This window comes from Podarcis tiliguerta (genome assembly GCF_965153285.1).
Source record: "Podarcis tiliguerta genome assembly, chromosome: Z".
Classification (NCBI taxonomy): Eukaryota; Metazoa; Chordata; class Lepidosauria; order Squamata; family Lacertidae; genus Podarcis; species Podarcis tiliguerta.
This window is the reverse complement of record NC_139553.1, coordinates 23,309,748-23,331,518: the sequence shown is the minus strand read 5'-3', so window position 1 is coordinate 23,331,518 and position 21,771 is coordinate 23,309,748. Positions and strand designations below refer to the sequence as shown.

Here is a 21,771-nt window from a genome sequence, read left to right as displayed (position 1 = left end):
TGCTCAGTGCAGTTTCCCTTTCCCTTTTAAGAGAGTTGGTGGGTGCTCACTACTAATGAAAGATAGAAGTCTGACATTAATAACATTGCAGAGTCCCCTGCAGTTGCTTTGGCCTGTACTAGTCTTGGAATAAAAATTGCTGCCAATGTTGACTGTCCGAAAAAGAATGAGGAAAAGCTCTGACTTGATCGATGACCTGATGTTAGAGCTCTATTTCGTTCTTAAATGTGCCACCCTGAGGCCTGTAGCTCTCTCATCAGTCCGTTGTGGGGCCACAGGAGAGTAGAGAGAGAATATGACCAATAAATTGGTGGAACAGCCAATTCCAGGATTTCTTAGGCCTCTTGTCTGAAAATTTATTTAATTTATTTCATACAATTGGATACACCGGGAAACCTCAAAGCAGATTATAAAAAGATAAGACAATAAAATGAAGAAAAAACTACAACCCTACTTTAATACACACACACAAAAATACTACAACATATTAAAATTACTTCAGCTTTCTAATCATCTGGTTAGAATGTTTTTAGCAGCTGTCAATAGGCAAGGAGTTCCAGAGAGCAGGTGCTGCCACACTAAATGACCAAGTTCTTACAAATATAGAACAGGTATTATGTGGCACCTGTTGCAGTGCCAATTCCACCCATGGAAGCGGTTGAGTGGACACATGTGCAATAAGGCTTACATTGGGTTACAGTAAATGTAATGTCCATTTGTGTATTTGTCAATTTCTCCAGTAATAATAATAATAGTAGTAGTAGTAGTAATAATAATAATAATAATAATAATAATAATAATAATTTATTATTTATACCCCGCCCATCCGGCTGGGCTTCCCCAGCCACTCTGGGCGGCTTCCAAAAAAATATTAAAATACTGTAATACATCAAACATTAAAAGCTTCCATAAACAGGGCTGCCTTCAGATGTCTTCTAAAAGTCTGGTAGTTGTTGTTCTCTTTGACATCTGGTGGGAGGGCCTTCCACAGGGAGGGCGCCACTACCGAGAAGGCCCTCTGCCTGGTTCCCTGTAACTTGGCTTCTCGCAGTGAGGGAACCGCCAGAAGGCCCTCGGTGCTAGACCTCAGCGCCTGGGTAGAACGATGGGGGTGGAGACGCTCCTTCAGGTATACTGGACCGAAGCCGTTTAGGGCTTTAAAGGGCAGCACCAACACTTTGAATTGTGCTCGGAAATGTACTGGGAGCCAATGTAGGTCTTTCAAGACCGGTGTTATATGGTCTCGGTGTCCGCTCCTACCTAAGGCTGCCAGCTATTTACTTAATGTAGGCTCTTCTGCTTTTTTTGAACAGCTGGGAGAAATGTAACAGAGGCAGCTTTCCTCCCATTTGTTACATCCCTCCCATATTTAGAGGTATGGGAGCCCCAAACAGGGCAGCTATTGTGGCCCAGGCTTTGCTTGGTTACGATGCACCTGGATGAAATAATGCTCAGCACCAGTATCCTCTCCTGATGCATTTCCTGTTGTCCCCCTCCCCTTCTTTCCTTTTTCTTTCAGATCAGCCAGGATGCTTCACCCAGAGCATGTTGAGGAAGATGCAGCCGCAAGAGACTGCCCTTCCAGCTAAACCCGCATGCCAGAATGGCCGCCACGGAAGCTGCCTGCACTGGAAACAAACCTGGAGCCAAATCTCCACCGGTAGAGGAAGGCCATCACCATCAGCGGCTGCAGGAAGAGAATGGGGCAGCTGACCAGCTCTCTGAGCACAGCGATGCCTCCTTTGCCACAGTGGAGCCCAGCCGCCAGCCGCCTCCTGCTGGGAAGCTCAGGAAGACTGCCTTCAAGCTCTTTGGTGGGAAGCGAAGCATCTGCACCCTGCCCAGTTTCTTTGGTGGGAAAAACAAAGGCCAGGGAAAGGGAGCTGCAAAGAAGGGCCTGAGCAAGAGCAAGACACACGATGGCATCAGCGACGTGGGGTACGAAGAGGCCAACTCGGGTGGCGGAACGGACTTCCCTCCTGCACAGCTGCCGAGTTCTCAGAGTGCTCTCCTAGGAGCAGACGCCAGCCTCAGGGTTGGTTTTGTCCGGCCGTCGGCATCCCTGTCTGGAAGCTCTGAGGGCTTTGAGAAGAAGCCCTCTGGGGAGAAGTCCTTGTTCCTTCCACGCTCTAAGAAGGGGCTCAGGGGCCTCTTCAACAGCATCCGGCGCCACAGGAAGAGCAAAAGCACTGAGCCCGAGAGGACTGAGTTGCAGGAGTGGACTTCAAGGGATGTTGTGGCTGAAGGACTGCCCAGTGCAAGTAAGCAGAAGAGGGGTGCCGAAACCCAGCAAGTCTTGAAGCAGGGGAGCCTAAAAAGCACTGCACTTCCCCCAGAACATGGGGAGCATTTTCGTGATGACGCTTCTTCTTCACCTGGAGTAGCGGCTGGTCTCGATGAGTCAAGAGAGGAGGTCCAACCGGTGGCCAACGAAAGCAGCTCTGTAGGGGATGCAGCCAGAGGAGGGACGGGCAGTGAAAGCTCTCGAGATGCAGAGCTGGAAGCAGATGACACCCTCTGTGCTAACTCTGTGTGCGGAGAGCTTCCTGATGCTCTCCAGTCTGAGGACCTAGACAGTAGCCCTCCCTGTGTCCCATCTGGGGACCAGCTCAGCTTGATCTTTGGAGATGTCACTTCCCTCAAAAGCTTCGACTCCTTTACCGGCTGCGGAGACATCATTGCTGAACCAGATATCGACAGCATCGCTGAGAGTGCCACCACTGCAGAGCGCGGCAGGGATGTGGCCAAGAGGAGCTCCTGCCTAGTTACTTACCAGGGTGGAGGGGAGGAGATGGCCATGCCAGATGACATAGAGGAGTATCTGCAGCAGATGTGGGAAGGTGCCGTCAAAGCAGATGCTGGATACGAAACACGCCTTCCAGAACTCATGGCGAAATGTGAGCATCAGGGAGTGAACGGTGGCAAGCCAGAGGTCCACCTCTATCCTGAAGGCACAAGGGGTGACGTGGACCTCTTAACACCACACAGTGACCAGCAAGAATCTGCTCCCAACAGCGATGAGGGGTATTATGACTCTACCACTCCAGGTCCTGATGATGAAACTGGCGATGGGCTTGAAGAAATCAAGAAGGACCGCCTCCCGAGGGACAGCTACAGTGGTGATGCGCTGTATGAGTTCTATGAACCTGATGATGCCCTCATGAGCCCCACTCGTGCTGATGAATCTTGGTTTGGTAGCAAAGTGTCCCCACCAGAGATCTTTTCCATGAGCCAGTTCTTGGACTTTGCTCTCCCTGACGAGAAGGATTTGGTGCAGATAATGGGCCAGAAGAGGGAAGTGATGGAAACGGAGGAGGAGAGGCTGGCTGCCATTCAGAAGCAGCTGCTGTTTTGGGAGATGCAGAGGGAGCCAACCTTGAAAGACCTGGATATCCTCAGCAAAGACCAGCACCATCCCAGAGAAAAGCTACATACCGAATGTAACACGAAAGTGACCAGCTTAACCGACAAGAGTCTGAGTGGCCTTGGCGGCGATCAAATGTCCCCCCCTGCTTTGAACAGTGGCCTGGATGCTGGAATTCTAACTGAGAAGCAAGAGTGGAAAGATTTCAAGGAGATGCTGTGCCCAGAGAAACACTTCAATGGCAGTGGGGGCCCTAAAGTACACAGTGGGGGCCTTTTTCAGCACGTGGAAAATGGCTCAGTGTTGGATTCAGATAGAGAGCATCCAGGGCTTGAACCGGGTGCTTTAAGTGGCCTGGAGAATTCTGTGGCATTCCCTTTCTTCAAAACGCACAGCTGTCCACTCAATGAGCAGCCAAGCAGAACCGAAGCTGACTTTGGGGAGCCCCCCAACATGGAAAATGAACCAGAACAGGCTGTTAACTTCTCCCAGGCATTGGTGGAGTTCACCAGCAGCGGGACTCTATTCTCCAGCCTCTCTGAAAGCCTTGGGAGCTCTGATTCAGGCTCTGCGTTCACCCAGAACCTCCCTGCCCTCCCAACGATGGTCACGTTCGACATTGTCGACGTGGAGCAAGAAGGCGAAGGGGAGTGCGAGCAGCACCTGGGGATGAACACTGATGAGGACATCGCTGCATCCTTTGAGGCCTTTGACGATAGCTACGCTGCAAAAGAATCCTTCGCCGAATGTGACGAGAGAATGTTTCCTGGGTGCTTCCAGAACTCTTTCCAAAGCTGCAACTGGGGTGTCACCAGCCTTCCCCGGCGCATGAGGCTTCAGGAGATGAGTCCGCCCATGCCGGAGCCTCTCTCCAGCTGCAGGAGGAGCAGGTCCCTTGACACTGAGAGCTTGGAGTTCGAGCTGGCTAGCTTGCAACTCTCCAAGGGTGGCTTCAAGCCTTTTGACCTCTGGTCTCGATGGAGTGGCTGCAGGAAGGATCCTGTGTCTCCTGGTCTAGATGCAGACCGTGAAAATGCTCTGGGCTCTCCAGAAGGAAAGGAAGGAAGTGATGCTGCTGTCTTTCCTTGGGCAGAGCTGCAGCAGAATGTATCATGCAGGGAGGATTTTCCCTCGCAAGGCGTGAAACCATGGGACTGTGATCTGAGCACCCCAGCCTTCCAGAGCACGTGGGGTGCATCGGAACAGCCAGGTATGGAAGCACCTTGCATGCCCCTGGTGCAGGAATCCGCCAAGGAGCCTGGTGGGAAACCTCGCGCAGATGGGGGCAGCGATCCGGCGCTGATGGCAACCAGACCAATGGCCAGGCCATCCAATTTGCCTCTGCAGACTCCTGCTGTGCCCCAGGAGGTGTGTGCCTCCCACAGGCCTGGTGGGGACAGCGCAGGTAAAAAACTTGCTTGGGTCCTTCCTTTGGGAGAGAAGGGGGCTGACCTGACCCCGGACCCCAGCTTCACCCATTCCCCCGACAAGCCAGCAATGTGCAAACCTGCAGGTGTGACGCAAGGAATGTCCCAGCTTCACAGCAAGCAGTGCTGAGACCTTCTGATGGCAAGGTTGAGCGTCGTGGGAGCGCCGACTCTCTGATCTGCAGAAAGGGAAAGCCCCCACGTTGGAGGTGGCTGCTTGTGCTGCCAGCTGTTGGAACACCGCGATGAATGTAACAGTAGCCAAATAGCTTGCAGGAGAGGGTTAAAGGAGGATTAGGGTGGGTTTGGTTCCCTAGACCCTGCAGGGAGACTTGGAACATTACAGATGGTTAACTTTGATTTGAAATTGGGTGGTGGTGGTAACCAATTCTTTCATTAGTGGTGGGTAAGGCAGAGTGTGCCTGATAGGACTTCTGTTATCACTCATCACTGCTTGATGGTGCTTCTTGTTGGGTTGATGCTGAATTGCACTTCCATAGTGTGAACCACTGTTAATCCTGAACACAATACAGGGGAAAGGTGCCAACACCTTGGCTTGGAGATATTCAGATGCGATGTAAGAGAGCTCTGGAATGTCCAGCTTGCCCTTTAGTTAAAAGCAGAAAAAACAATTTCTTAAACTGACTAACTGGGTGCTTTTAAACAAATAAACAGTGGTTGTAACAACTTTAAGAAATGGGATGGTTTGCTGGTGGTAAAACAAAACACCTATTTAATAAACGTTCTGTGTTTTTGACAGCAAAACCTTTCTGTGCATTCCTTCTCTGGAAGCAAGCCCCCCTGATTTCAGTGGGGCTTGCTCTCAGCTAGGGGTGCATTGGGTTGCAGCCTTGTAGTGCAGTCCTGTGCAGATCTACTCAGACGTAAGTGCCACCCTTTTCCAAGGGGGGGGGGTACTTGTAAGCAGTTGTGCATGCAGAGCCATCTGTATCAGGTGGCATTTTGAAGATGAAATAAGACCTGCAAAGTGTGTTGCCTGCCAGGGGTGGGTGGGTGAGAGTGGCAAAGCATCGGGTATGTGGTTATAATGAGGCAAAGTTTGGCCAGGGGAAAAGAAGTACTAGGAAGACATTTAAAAATTTGGTGTATTTTATTGATGGTGTCAGAGTGGAGTGGCACCCAAGTGACTGCAGAACTGCAGACTTCCAGGAGATATAGTATGTGTGTGTGCTTTAAGCTAAAAGCAGCAAACCCTGTTTCAAACTGTATCCCTTTTTAAAGATTTGAATCCTATTATTTCCTTATGACTAAATCTCACTCAGTGGTATGTCCAATGAAATGAATTCTCCTGTGTTCCCCCAGAACAGAGCCTCCCCCCCAAAAAATAATTTACTCTTGAATACTTGGGTTCTAATGCAAATCTGGGCAAGCGTATTCACCATACTGTGGTTTAACTGGCTTGTGTAATGCAAGGCTGGCGTTCTGTTGTTTGTAAATAAACTATATCAAGGATGGGGAACCTGTGGCTCCCCAGGTGTGGCTGGGCTACATCTCCCAGCACCCCTAACCATTGGCCATGCTGGCTAGGGCTAATGGGAGTTGGCTGTCTGGAGCATAGCTGTCAACTTTTCCCTTTTCTTGCAAGGAATCCTTGAAATAAGGGAATTTCCCTTTAAAAAAGGGAGACATTGACAGCTATGGTCTGGAGGGAGCTATATGATGGATTTCTGCTTATAGATGCTATGTTGCAAGGCCAAATGTAGGCTTCATTGGAAAATCTGTTTCCTCTCTTCCATGCAGGGCTGGCCCAAGAAGTTGATTGGAAAATCCAAATCTTTCCACACATGCAAACAGATGCTACTGTTTAATCAGCCAGAAAGGTCTTCATCAAAACTCCACTTGAAGGGACCTTGTGAAAGCATGTTGGAGCTGTTGGTGGGGATGTACAGGAGGGCTTCTTGGTGGATTGACCCCCAGGAATCAATTCTGTTCACCTCTTACTCAGCTGCCCCTTGTGGGATTGCAACATCTACTGCTTGAGGTGGACATAAGAAGAGCCCCTGTTGGATCAGGCCTATCTAGTTCAGCTTAGTTATTCTAACTGTGGCCCATTAAATGCTTCCAGGAAGGCGGCAAGCAGGGCTTGAAGGAAACAGACCCCCTTGATCAACTTGCCTTGTGAGAAACCTGCCATGGCCTTCTACCCAGAAGTGATCTTTCTGAAAGGTAAGGCTGGCAGTAGAGGAGGGTCCTCAGAAATGCATGAAACTAGCACTGATCTATCTAGTTGAATCTAGTCAACTCTTGACTAGCAGAAGCTGTCCAGGGATTCAAATTTGGGGGAGGGGTCTTCAAAGCCCACTATGCAAGGGGCCTTTTTTGGTTGCAGGGGGAGGAGATGCAAGAACCAAAGACTGGGGTGTCCTATATTGGAGGTGGGGAATCTGGCTCTCTGGATGTTGCTGGATTCCCATCAGCCCCAACCAGCATGGGAGCTGTGATTTGTCTTCTGGTCCAGGAACACCTGGAGAGCCACAGGTTCCCCTCCCTTGCTGTACATGCAGAGCAAATGTTCTGCTGCTAAGCCTGGCCTTGCCCTCTTGTTAATTTGCTCTGGAAGAGTCATATCTGGCATGGTAGCTTTTAGGAGAAATCATTTCGAAGTAGGTGGTGGACAACTTGCTGCTTTGCTCAAGGAGTGCCCATACCTGCCAGTATTTGTTAGCTAATAAACCAGAGAAGAAGACCAGCAAGAGGAAAATCCTACATTAAAGCCAAGTCCCTTGAAGCTGCTGTCAGCACAAGGGCAACTTCAGAGGAAGGGCCCTACCTCACTGCTTTGCATTCAAAAGATCCCAGGTTCATTCCTCAGTGGCACCTGCAGGTAGGGCTGGAAGGGGTTTCTGCCTGAAACCTTGGACAAATGCTGCCAGTCAGTGTAGACAGCACTGAGCTAGATTGGCAAAATGTTCTGATTTGGTATGAAGCAGTTTCTTATATTCTATCTTCCCTTCACTCTTGTTTTCTTTTTTTAGCAGTACGTATGTAAATACTATGTAGTAAGACTCGTAATTTTTTTTTATATAAAAAACCCACACCTCTGACCAGCTCTTATGAAAGATTAATCTTATTTCCTGCTGTAGCTCAGAGCCAGCCAAAGAGAGTGAGGAACCTGAGGTGGAAAATCCAAATGGTTTATGTATACCTTAAACTAATTAAGATAGCATCGAGAAGTTTTCTTGCACTGGGCTCTTCCTGTTCCTTTGTGGGGCACTTTCTGTTCATTCCAGCAGGGCTCAGCTGGGAGAGTGTTGATGTACTTACCCAAAGGCCAGATCTGTCTCTGCCTATAGTTCTTCATGGAACAACAAATCTCCCGCCTGATCATCATTTGCCCACCTTCAAAGGAGGATTAGTCATGTGAGATGGATTGCCAGGTTTTTACCTTTCTGTTATCTCATGTGGCTAAACATCCCCTGAAGTTCAGAGGGGGCTAAGCACATGGCAAAAGGGTGTGTGTGGAGTTCTGAGCTAGCCAAGATTTCCCCTCTCAGTTGAGAACTACATGCTGACCTTTTCCACATACATCACCCACTATGAAGGGTGCTTCCTCACATGAGAGAACCTAGGCAACTGATAGCCCACCCTGTTCCAAATGTTGGTACAGAGGTGCTCTGACAAGGCAGAGAGTTCACGCTCTCTTGCTGGGAGTGCATGCATGCCAGCAAGTTGAGCTGCGTGCTAGCAAATCAGTTCTGTCCTGCTTTCTTGGCCTGGAGTGACACCTGGCCGGAACTTCTTGTCTTGTGATTCTGTGTAATGTGTAGACTAGCTTGCAGCCTGCTCATCACTCCTGCCTTCACTAAGCAACTGAATTAACATCAAACCCAAATCCTCCTTTGCTTTCAGTAGAAAGCGCAGTCAGTTGAATGTTCACAGAACTGGTGTCAGACCTTTGTTCTCAGTACACATGGGGCAGATTGAGGGTGGGGCTTGCACCCACACCCCTGCTCCTCTGAAGCTTTAGCTTTCAAGTGTTCGGGGGACTTAGGAAACAAGCTGGAGGGCAGTTGTGGATGAGGTCTTTCTCCTCAAGCTCTTGATTTGACAATGAATCCCTCCTGTGGGATGGAATGTAAACATTTGCTTAAAAGATAAGTATCTGAGCAAGACAGGGACACTGAGAACCAAATGTCCAGATTCGCAAATCCACCCATGTTAGATTGCATAGATCTTTTAGGCTTGATGCCTGCCTGATTAATGGCCCCATTGACCCAAACACAACCAATTGGCCATGCAAGGTAACTCACCGGGGGCCTAATAAGCCTCCATGTTTTGGTATCTGTGTGGGACTGCCAGTGAAGGAGCCTTGTCAAGCAGCTGCCGGGCCTGTCTCATTTTGCCTCTTTTCTGAATTGCTACCGCTCACAAACTAGAACTATTAATGATCACCCTGTGTCGCACACAGGTTTTCACCGAGGCCTGCCTTGGCCAAGTCTTCAATGTGTTTTGGGTTAGGTTGGTGGCATGGCAGGTCCCCCCGCCCCCCATTTTCCTTTTGAACACATCACCAAAGACATCTTGTGAAGTTTGTTGTCAAATGGTGTAACTCTTGTTGATAATGTATTTGTGTAAAAAAACAACAACCAACAACTCTGTGTTAATAAGAATGTTCTTCTACAAATGTGTGTGTGTGTATAAGCATTTTGGTTTTTACATATTTAATGGGGGAAATTTAAAAAAGAAAAGAAAAACATTTTTATACAAGTGTGTACAACAGTTTGACTCTGCCTTGGTAATTTGACCTGTTTGTAAAGGATTTTTCAATCTTCGTACTATATAACCTTTCCTCTGTCTCTTTTTAAAATTACCATCTTATCTGATTTGGTCTGTGGCTAAAAACAATGATTTGGCACACAGAAATGACAGCAGGACAATGGGGTTGCAGAAGCATGAAAAGCTGGCTGCTTGTTCGTCTTTCTCTCTTCCTGTGGTCTTGTTTTTTGGATTCTTGGCCAGTGGTAGAATTACCTGCTTTGCATTCAGAACGTCTTGGGTTCCGTTCCCATATCTTCACTTAGGGCTGGGAAAGATGCTTGCCTGAAACTGCAGAGCCACTGCTTGTCAGTGTAGAGAATGCTAAGCTAGATGGACCATCGTCTGACTCAGGGTAAGGCATCTTCCTGACTTGAAAGACGTAGAACAGGGTGGCAAACCTGTGGCCCTCCAGATATTGTTGGACTACTGTCTCCATCATCCCTAACCATTCACCAAACTGGCTGGGGCTGATGGGAGTCCAGCAACATCTCTGGAGAGCCATAGGCTCCCCACCCCTGACCTAAAATAAGGTTACCAGACGTCCCCAAATTTACAAATCAGTCCCCATACAAAATCCATTGAAGTTGAAAAGTGTCCCCGGACTCATTGGAAAAAATCTGGTAACCTTAACCTAGAAGGTAGGGAAGGTTGACTTCAGTAGTGAAGCTAATTGTATTTTAGAATTATTTATGCAGAACGTGGTAGGATCTTGGATATGGGTCATGTTTTAGACTGTTTCCCCACACTAAAAGGAGGGGTGGTGGAACCCTCACTGCACATCAAAAATTAGTTTTGAGGGGAAATGTTTAGCATGGCCTTTTTTCATGGCTAGTTCACCATGAAGATTTTAAGTTGGGGAACATTCAGAAATTGGACCTCCCCCAGACAGTCTAAAGCAGTCCAATTTAGAATTATGCCAGCTCACCTTGCACCCCTCAGTAATGTGTCAGATGGCTCTTAGGAAATAAATAAAAGTCCATGTTGATTTGTGTCTATGGCTATAACCCAGAACATTGCCCACTGTAGCCCCTTCACCAATACTGTTGTCTTCCTAAGACTAAGAATAGCTTTGCCAAGGAAGACATTTAATAGTCCAATGAGTAGATGAAAGTCTGTACAATCAAAGCTTGAATATTTGGCTGCAATCCAAAGAGGTGAAATGCATCCAAAAGAGAGCAATGTGTACAAATACATAGCTTTGACTTTTAATTTTTAATAGAACTGTTTCCCCAATTGTTGAAGAGGCATGCCACCATGCATGGTAAAAAGCTCTTTTTCTCTCCAGTCATTGGAACTGTTGCTTGATGAGCAAAGACTGATTGTTTTCAGAGTTCTGCACTGTTTGCCTACAATATCTGCTGATGCTTATTTGAGGCTGACTCTTTTTCTCCCCATGAAGCATAATGTTTTTATAACAAGAGGTCCAGAATCTTCATGTGTGATTCTAGTAGGAATTGTTGGGTGATGTGGGACTGCTTTGGAGAAGCTTCTTTTCAGGTTTTGCAATCTTGTGCAGTTCCATTAAGAATGGAAGTATCTTTGGTTTCCTTTGGATGGCATTGGGTTTAAGCCAAGGAATACTGGGATTCAAGCTGGGATTCCTGTTGCAATGGGGCAACAATTGGTTGGTTAGTGTTAAGTGGAGATAGCGTTGGTACTATTACTAGAGGAATAGGCAACATGAATTCACATGCTCTCAACCGCTGATATTCAACTGGTGGGTCGGAACCCACTAGTGCATTGTGTCCTGCTCCAACGTGGGTTGCAACAGAAGAACTACCACCATGCAAACATATGATGAAAAATTAAGAAACTGGTCCCGAAATGCATATTCAGGTTAAAAGTGGGTCTAAAAAGGTTGAAGATACCTGCTCCAAGCCATGCTGACTTCTAGTCTAGTGTGATCTAGGGTTGGTTAGGGGTGGGTTTGCTTTACAGTCCATTAGCATGTGTTTAAAACTACAGGACTTCAGGATGTCTTGCCAGATAAGGCATAACTAAGCTGTGCTAAGTGATCCTGTGGGTGCACTCTTGCTTAAGAATTTAAGAAGTCATTTGCTGGGATCATATTGAGCTCCAGCTAAGTCCAGCACATTTGCGAAAGTCCCAACAATCAGCAGGCGGCAGATGGTCCAGTTCTTACCTCCCTCCAGATTAAGAATAAGTGGACAGTTTTTACAGTGGAGGGAAGGAAGATGTGGAATCTCCCCACAACCTGTACCAAGACCAGTTCCTTTTTTTAACTTGGTCAGAAGCGACCTGGAGTTAGGGAGTGAGCAGTGAGTTTGCAGATCATACCTTGTTATTTTAGTGTTGTGAACGTCCAAATGGGTAGGAAAGAGCCCTGAAAGGGTTGCTTTGCAAATGGGGTGAAAGAGCAACAAAACAGAAAGTTAAGATTCAGTGTGGGTGTAAAGTGATATATGCTGGAGCAAATAAATCTTAACGTTCTACACATGCTGAGGGGATTAAGAACAGTTAATCAGGAAAGACATTTAGGGTGCATGATGAATATATAGATCAATGAAAACATCAAGCCAGTATGAGGCAGCTGGGGGAAAAGGGAAACTCCTTGCTAGGGATTATTAGGAAAGGATTGAAAAATAAAAGCTACAGTAGCATAATGCCCTTATACAAATCTATGGTGTGGCCATGCATACAATGCAGTGTATGGTTATGGTCAGTGAATCTCAAAAAGAAGAAAGGGCAACCAAAAGCAACTGGAAGGTGGAGGACCTTCCCTATAGGACAAAATTAAAATGTGGCCTTTTTTTAAAGGAAGAAAGAAGTGACTAAATAATGTAATTGAAGAAGAAGAAAAACCTTGCCTGAGAGTAAGCCCTACTGAATTCAATAGAGGTTACTTCTAATGGAACATGATTAGGATTGTACTGTAAGGCACAGAATGATGGGCTGCTTAAATTGTACAGGTGTTTCTCCCTCCTTTGTAACACCAGAAGGGATCATAAAAAACAACAACAACATTGATTAGTGGTAGATTCAGAAGACAAGAGTTTCTTCATTGCATGCATAATGCAACTTATGGAATTGGCTGCCTTAGGATTCATTTATTTTATTGTATTCCATGTATGTCCCTTCTTTCCTCCATAGAGCTTACTGTGGCATACATGTTTCTCCCTCCCCCCTAATGCTACATATATAATGCAGGTCAGATTACCAGGTGCTGTGCCTACACTGCACATCTGAGATTTATCTATTTTTCTATAGGTTTCATTGTTGTTGTATACATTCATGGAAAATTTTTATGCGCTGTTCTTTTTACTGTCTATTTTTAAAGAAAGGTGCAATTTGCAGTTTTGAAAGGGGGGAAAGCATTGGCTACTGCTTATACATGTGCAAAACAGTGGCGGGGGCGCAGCATGCTGTTCAGAGGTCATTGCTGGACTATAAACTGACAGCTATCTTGGAAGATTTTAAGTCCCCCTACCTTTTTCTTTCACACATACCCCTTGCTTTTCTGGGCTCTAATATGCATTTAATAACTTTTTGTAACCCTTGTCGAATACTGTTTTGTGGTGTTCTCTCTCTCTGTGTGTGTCTTTATTTCTGCTTTTGATCTGTAAAGGGTGCCCCATTTTTTTCTTGCAGGTCATCTTGGTTGCTACTTAAAGCTAATAAACTTGCATATTCCCCCCTCCCCTTCCTTTTGGTGAAAACTTGATCCACAGTTAGGATGGTTCTCCCCTAGATTTACATTAACAGAAAAAAGGGAAATGCTAAATGCCGTGGAGTGTTTTCTCTGTTGAATAAGGTAGCCAAGTTCCTTTTCCATTTTTTTCTGGCTGGTCCTTTTTAGTAAACTATGCCTCCTTGAGTAAGCTATAGCCTTTCATTCCGCATTCATTGGCAAGAATGTGGATTGACATCATGCTTTGTTATGGGGGGAATTTGGATGAAACTTAAAACATCTGAGTATTCTTCCTCCCTCAAAGATAAGAGGACTGATTCTAATAAGTTAAAATCAAATGCATTCCAATAGTTCTACTTTTCTTTGGAAGGAGATCACTGCAAAGTCCTCATATGGCCTTGTATCAGTTGAAGAGCACTGTTCACATCTCAGTGTCAATTCCTGCCATTATCTGTCTTTATTGCACCACCTTCAGGCTTGTGGGGTATACTTTTGCTTTTCACTGAGGACCAGCAGCTGAAGTCAGGTGCCACTGAACCCAGGAATTTTGCTTTGAAGTGCAAAACCAAGTGGAGCTCCCAGTCCTTCCATACAGAAATGCACTCCTGGCTACCCCCAAGCTTTCTAACATTTCTGCAGTACCATTTAAGGCAGGGAGTAGAGTTGTTGTGTTGCTGCTATTCTTAACCAGTTGGGAGTCAGAAATCCTTGAGATTTCCCAGCAGATGCAGATCCACCTTCTGCCTACCCCAGCCATGAAAGTATGCAATGCAGGGCAAAAAGTGATGCGGCATTCGAAGGATGACAGTGTATTTCCTGCCACTGGGTTTTGATAAACCTGTCCTGCAGCTTCTCAGGCATAACTGGGGACAGGCCGACACTGATTGTCTTACAGCTGAGGTGGTTTTATCTCCAGGGCCAATACGGTTTTTGTAATGCCTGTGCAACCAGTAATGCATCTCTGCTTTTTTGCAAGTGAGGAATATAATTCTTTATATATTCCCCCCTTAAAAAAACACAAGCCCAGCCCTATCTGTTGCACAAGTGGAAGAAAGAGATTGAGGACTGGCTGATGAAACTACCTCTTAGCTTCAAAGCTGGGTTACACCATGAAGAACCCAGCTGTAACATCAGTCTTCACCTTTCACAATGCTTGGATACTCCTGCACTGACTGACGATGGGTGCAGTAACATATGGGGTTCCAACCACTTGGTCTTTCCTGTCCGTATCCTTGTGTACCTATTAATACTTCCAGGGTCATGCCTGGAGACTGATGCATGACTGTTTTGCAGAGCATTTCCTAAGTGTATGTCTTGTCATTGCGTGTTTTCCTACAGGACCCTCAGTGTGGGGCGTTGCTTCTCCCAGTGTTTTTGAGGGGTCTCTTACCAGTTTCAGTTTTCCTGCTTCAGGTTACCTAAAGTGAGAGAGAAGGCACACATTCATAACTGAGAATGGCAGGAATTGAAAATAATTGTAAGAGGCCCCCCCTTTCTACCCCAAAAGGGAGTTGGTATCTGCTTTGCAAAGCTGTGAAGATAATCTCCCTATTTGGGGGGGGGGGATAATTTGATAGTTCAGTTGGTGCTCATTTTCCAAAATAAGTTATAAGAGCTGGTCTGCCATACTGGTTTGCTAAAAATGGCTCAAAGCTCACCCCTGCTGCCACCTCTGTAGGTGACTTACCTTCAGTTATTCACTCTTGGTTGGCTCTTAATCTGTGATGAGTGGATAAGAACGCTGATCTATTTTACAGAGTTGCTCACACTCATTGTGAAGAACAGAGAGTGGTTTTCATCCTTGCTGCAACACTGGGCTAGGAGGAGAAACCTCCCACCCCAGAGCTGTCATGGGGATGAAAAACATTGACTTAACTTTGTTAGATCTGCTCTTTTGCCTGTTTCCTAAAGTGCTAAGACCTAACAATATTGCTGTGCCAGAAGTGAATAAGCCCCCTTTGCTAGGTAAATGGAGGTCCAAAGGGAGAGGCTAGGCCCCTGGTTTTTGCAAAGGGCTGGTGAGCCACTGGAAGTAGCTTCATGGGCTAGATACAGGCGTGTGGGCTTTGCACCCATGTTATGGGAATTAGTGACATAATGTCTGTAAGATGCTTTAAATTACTGAAGCACTAGAATTGTATACTAAGTGTTCCTCCTAAGCCTTGGTAGGCTTAAACATTCCATTGTAGTACTGTATTATTGGGGCTGGTTTTGGTCAATGGCTAATGTTGCTGTTTTGGTACAGGGTTTACATGTAAAGGCTTGAGAGGGAAGTGATTTTATGTACCCTAATCCAGAGAAGAAGATGCACACATGGATCTCCAAATTAGGGAATGTGGCCGTAAGGCAAATCCAGATGTCCACTCTGCTGCTTTCAGTAGGATCCCCACATAGCTGAATGGGGGTGGGGGAGAGACTATATAGAGCAGTGGTGGAATCCTGTGCCCCTCCAGGTGTTGTTGGACTCCCAATCCACATCAGCCCAGCCAGCATGGCCAATGGACAGGGATGGTGAAAACTAAAGTCTAATAATATATGGAGATTCAAGATTCCCCACGTCCTGAGTTAATTGGTGACCTAGGATGCATAGGCCCAGTTTTACTTCTTACCCTAGAACTTTGAAACCATTCCCACTGAAGGCAGTAGGATTTCTCACAAGTAAGTGGTTTCAGGTTTTCAGCCTCTCATTTAAACACTGCCAGATACTCATTTATGCGGTTTGATTTAAACAAACTGTCACTCCATTATCCTCCATTGCTGTGTCAGCTGGTTTATGTTTTTGCTGAAGTTTCATTAATATTGGTTTATTTTATTTTCATTTTATCTTCAAGTTTTTAATGTGTTTTTCTTCATTTTGCAATGTATGCCCTCCTTGCTGAAGTCTAATAAATAAATCTGAGGGTTTTTAAAGAGACCATCCTATTTCATTAGTGTCCTTTGATTTATTTCTTTTTACGGGAGCTCCTTCCTTGCTGATGCCATGGTCATAATCGTAACCAAAGAGGAAGAAAAAGGAGAACAAAACAGTTTGCAATACGTCTTCCTATCAGCATTCACTAACCTGGTGTCCTCCAGAGGTTTTGGGACTGCTCCAATAGGCAGCAGTGCTAGTGCATGCCATGAGGCATGGTAAAAATATTGGCAATGCAATAAAAACATACACTGAACAATTGCACATATAAGATCAGGTCAAACATTTGCATATATAAAAGCAAACATATGGAAATAACACATCAAATCACAATACAAATAAGATAGTACCTGGGATTTTTAAAAAGTCGCTTAGAAGAATGTCTTCAACAGGTGTTGAAAGGACAACACATGTCTGTCTGATGTATAAAGGGAGGGAGTTTCAAAGGGTTGTTGCCACCATAGAGCCTGATTCCTGTATGGAACACTCCTCTTGAGAAGATGGTACCTGCAGGATGCTCTTCTTAGAATCATAGAGTTGGAGGGGACCACGAAAATCATCTAGTCCGACTCCCTGCAATGCAGGAATCTTTTTGCCCAACTTGGGGCTTGAACCCACGACTGAGATTACCAATCTTGTGCTCTACTGACTGAGCTAGCCCTCTCCTGCATAACACAGCAATCAGTTGGGTTATGTAGAGAATAGGCCCACCTTTCAGATATTCTTTTCCTGAGCTGTACAGGGCTTTGCACACCTCAACTAGCACCTTGAACTTAACACAGTAGCTGAATGTCAGTCAGTGCAGTAGTAGCATAGGATGGTGGTTTTCCCTGGTTGAACTGCCATATCTTACAGTAGTTTCATCTTCTGACTCAGCCCCTCATAGACCACATTGCGGTTATCCCACCTGGTGGCTACCAGAGCATGGACAACAGTGGTCATGTTATCTCAGTTCAGAAATGGTTGTAGCTATTTTACTAAACAAAGCTGGTAAAAAGTACTCCTAGCCACTGAAGCCACCTGGACCTTTAGGGATCTAGACTATGAATCTTCTCGTTTAGGGAGAGTATGATCAGCACCTCTGCATTCCCAGGATTCAGTGTTAGTTTATTGGTCTTCCAGCTCACTATAGATTTCAGGCACCAGTTCAGGGCTACAACTGCAGTGCCACAGAGAAACAGAACTGGGTTTAGTGAGCTAATGTACACAAAAACTGCTTGGAATGCATGAAAGCAATAACTGGCTTATAAAATGTATATAGGCTCTTGGTCTTGAGCAAGTCACCAGGTTTTTGCACTCAGACCTCACTGAACCATGGAAGGCCAGCAACAACCCTATGCATTACTTGAGCAGTCTCCCTCCCCATTTGAAATGAATGGTGTTACTGGGATGTCACAGGTGCACACAGCAAATGTGATGCTGCCAACCAGGCTAGAAATTTTATTTCTAAAAAAATCTGGGTAAACAGTTGACATGTGTATGTACCTTTGTAATGCTGTGTGCAGCGTTTTCCATTTTGAGTAGCATCAGACCCTGGAAGTGTGTGTGTGTGCTTTGCAGGGAGGGAGGAGCTGACCATTATTGATTTGAACATGAAAGCTAGAACTAAGCCAAGTGTGTCTTTGGCCATATGCACCAAAAAAAATCAAACTGGGGGAGGGGGCTATGACATCCACACTAAGCTCCCACTGCAGAATACACTCCTGTATTATAAGAAGAGCCTGCAGGAGAAGGCCAGTGGTCCATACAGTCCAGCAGGCTGTTCTCGCAGTGGCTGAACTGTTGTCTGTGGAAAACTCTCAAGCAGGACAGAAGCACTCTCCGCTCCTGTGGTTCCCCGCAACTGGTATGTGGAAGCATTGCAGGCAGAGCATAGCCATCAATAGCTCTCCATGAATTTTATCTAATTCTCTCTTAAAGCCATTTAGGTTGGTGGCCATCACTGCCTCCTGTGGGAGTGGGTGCCATAGTTTAACTGTGATGCATAAAGGACTTCCTTCCCTCTGTGCTGAATCTTCCAATGTTCAGCCTCTGCATGCCCACAGGTTCTAAGGTTGCAAGAGAGGAAGGAAAACCATTCTCTGTCCACTTTCTCCATGCCATACATAATTTTATAAACCTATATCATGTCACCTCTTACTCGCCTAAGGTCCCCAATACTGCAGCCTTTCTTCATAGGTGAGTCACTTCAGCCCCCTTGATAATATTGATTTCCCTTTTCTGAACCTTGCAATCGCACTGCTGAGTTTAAGCAACTCTCTGTTTACAGGGTTTAGGATACAGGGTCTGTTTTTGGCCACAAGTGGATTTATTGAGGCAGTTGATGCTGCTGAGAGGACACCAGATGTGTGTGCAGTGGCTGATTCCAGGTAAAAAACACAGATTAGCAGATGCTCTTGGCTTCCCAGTTGTTTTATTCTTACTGAACATCATCTGGGAGTGGGTGCTGTAATCAACTAAAAGAAAAAAGCTTAATTCCATTCCAACCCCTTTTTTAAAAAAGCCTTCTAAGCTTAGCTTGGCTATTCCTGCTGTTTCTGATGTTCAGGCATGGCTGCTGGTACTTACAGAGTCAAAGCTGCATCAGCCACACACAGAAGAAATACCAGGCTTGGAGGGGTTTTGCAGAAGTACAAAACATAATGAGAAGGAAAAAACATATGGAGGGGGAACCCCCAAAGTAGCCCAGTGAGCAGGGGAGGCTGGTCCATTAGGACGAATGGGGCATCCATCCATTCATTCATTTCCTAACAATTGTACACTGCTTGTAAAAACAAGCAAACCTGAAAACAGTTTACAAAAAAGATAAAACAATAAGTAAGAATAATTAACAACAACGATTTAAGACTTCCAAAATGTTATTTTTTTAAAAAAAACCCTAAAATAGATTAAAGCTCACACCAACTTTCTAATCATCTGGGTAGCCTTATCTAAACAAAAATGCTTTTATCAGGCACCAAAAGGTGTACAGTGAAGTGTAGGTGCTGCCACATGAAAAGATTGAGTTCTTACAAATGTAGAAAGAGTATTATGTGGCACCTGTAACAGTGCTGGTTCCACTGATCAAAACAGCAGAGTGGGAATGTTATGGGGGTAAGGCAATCTCTTAGGTAAAATGCTCCTAGTGCAGAATGCACAAAAAATACATTTCCTAACACACTTGCACTGGCAAGCGGTGCAGATCTCTGAGCACGTGTTACATGTTGACAAGGCCTCACTTCAGTCAGCAACCGTGCTGCAGCATTCTGTACTAACTGCAAATTCCAGATCAAGCTCAAGGGAAGCTCCTCATATAGCATATTGCAGTAATTCAATCTTGAAGCAACCATGTCATAAAGTGGGCATTGACCTATCAACTTTAGCCTGGCCTCAGCTAGCTCCCACCAGCCTGCCTTTTGCCTTACAACCAGTCAGGGTGCAGCTTCAGAATGGTGGGCGTGGAGACACTTCTTCAGGTATACTGGGCCAAGGCCGTTTAGGGCTTTAAAGGTCAGCACCAACACTGAATAGTGCTCAGAAATGTGTTGGGAGCCAATGTAGGTCTTTCAGGATCGGTGTTGGCGTAAACACATCAGTGCAGGAATAACCTTTTTTTTATATAACAGTTCTAAAAAGCTTTGTTGTTTATGTACTTTCACAGTGATTCAGAGTCTTAATTGGGATGCAGTCTTAAACACCCAGTTATTGAAGAAGAGCAAGTCACTCTGTACTTTGGAGGAACTTATGTCTGAATAAATATGCTGAGTTTCTTCAGGGTATGGATCTGACATTAAAGAATGTTTGCACTGCATAGTGCAAAATCAACCTAATGACTGATTGTCCATCTGTGGAATTTTTTATATTCTGAGCCAGAGAAGAACTTCTCAGAGGAATTTGTAATACATCTGAGCCTTACAAGATCAGCAAAAACATATTTGGAACCAAGGTGATTCTGAACTTTAGCGGCATGGGTTGTTATACACAAATAGCAGCCCAACATGAAGGGGAAGGGTTGTCTCTCAGTGAAAATGCATTTGCTTTTTATGTAGATAGTCCTCATTTCAGTTCCTGGCATTTCCAGGTACTGCTGGGAAGGGCTCCTGCCTGAAACCCTGAAGAGCTGCTGCCAGTCAGTGCAGACAGTTCTGGGCTAGTTGGACCAAGGGACTGACTTAGTATAAGGAATCTCTGTATGTTCATAAAAGCCATCACTTTGTTGTTATTGTTATTATTTCTAATTCATGTGGGGAGAGTAGTCATTTTAATTTAATATTTTAGGGTCCTCGTTCCACTCTCTCAGTTTCAGGGTTTCCCCAACAGTCATTTGCATAAAATGACTTTCAGCTTTATTTGGTATGCTGATCTTCAAGAAAGCACAGAGAAATGAGGATCTGGGTGTTTTTTCTGTCAGGTACCCAATTTATGAGCATAAAGAGGAAAAGTGTGGTGTCAGTATGATAAACAGTCCTTAAAATCACTATGGCTAAGCAAGTGTAACCCATTTTGACCCGATATCTACTCAATTGGATCTGTGTAAAGCCATTACCAAAGGCAGCACCTGTCACCAGGTCTTGAGAGAAAAGCTGAGATCCTCTCCTGTGGGGACCTGGGGGGTCAGGTGGCAGTGGAAGAGGTTGTTTGTGTGCCTTTAGGGAGCCATGACAGTGATATGCTATCCATCTTGCTGCATGATCTAATTAGGCCTAATTCAATTTAAGGAAGTGACAGGAGGGCAGGGGCAAAACTAGAAAAAAAGGCAGGAGGGAGGTATAAACAGACAAAGAGTGATTGGCGGGCAATTATGGCTTGGACAGAATGAAGGCTGAGATTAGGAGGGTAAGTGGCTGTAAAAATTAAGTGCAAAATTGAATTGGGTAGAGGCCCAACAGGGACAGCTTCTCTGCCCTCCCTTAAATTACAACTGGGAGGTGGGATATTATAAAGTGAAATGTCTCACACATACATGAAATGGTAGAAACCATTTCTTCTCACAAGTGAAACAGAGCAAACTTTCTATGAAGCCTTGATTAAAAAATGGTAGATTACCATGCACAACATCAAATTTCTTCAGAGCATGGGTTTTGATCTGTTTGGTTTGTTTGTTTATTCATGGGGAGTGTCTAGCACTTCCCAGAAATTTGTAGAACCATAAAAGTATTGTGTTTTTTAAATGGATAGTTAACTTGTAGGAGTTTGGACCTGTAACACCAAAAATCAGGTGAAGTTATGTCAAGGTCACATTTAGGTCTCCCAGCTTGATTCAAAATGGCAGCCGACATCCAACCCCCACCCCCACCTTGGGAACTACCATGCTGAGTTTGGCAATGATATATCGAGATGTGTCTGAATCTACAGAGGACAAATGGACAAACTACCTTTGAAAATATATAGTAGATTTCCAATTCTGAATTGCTTCCTTGCCTGTTTTTTTACGTGCATCCAACCCATGGGTAGGCCCTAGTTGTCTACTTGTTCATGCAATGCATAGTTGAACTATAGATCTCACTTCCACAGGAAGCAGTGATGGCCATCATCTTGGGTGGCTTTAAAAAAGAGGATTAGACAAATTCATGAAGGATAAGGCTATCAATGGCTACTAGCCATGATGGCTATGCTCTAGCTTCACTGCTATGTTCTGTATTCAGAAGCATTCAGAACCACA

General features: G+C 45.3%; 1 protein-coding gene across 2 annotated transcripts in view; it reads left to right on the top strand.

Moving 5' to 3' along the window:
• AMER1 (APC membrane recruitment protein 1) overlaps positions 1 to 21,771 on the top strand; it is a 43,229-nt gene that overhangs the window by 5,505 nt on the left and 15,953 nt on the right. The window contains exon 2 of one of the 2 annotated variants that reach the window (XR_014507198.1): positions 1,520 to 6,978. Coding sequence is in view for 1 of the 2 variants with exons in the window: in XM_083423482.1 (XP_083279608.1) it covers positions 1,604 to 4,921 (3,318 nt within the window). In the remaining variant the exon portion in view is untranslated. Of the gene's footprint in view, positions 1 to 1,519; positions 16,142 to 21,771 lie in introns of those variants that run through there. The other variant, XM_083423482.1, reaches the window with a different exon arrangement.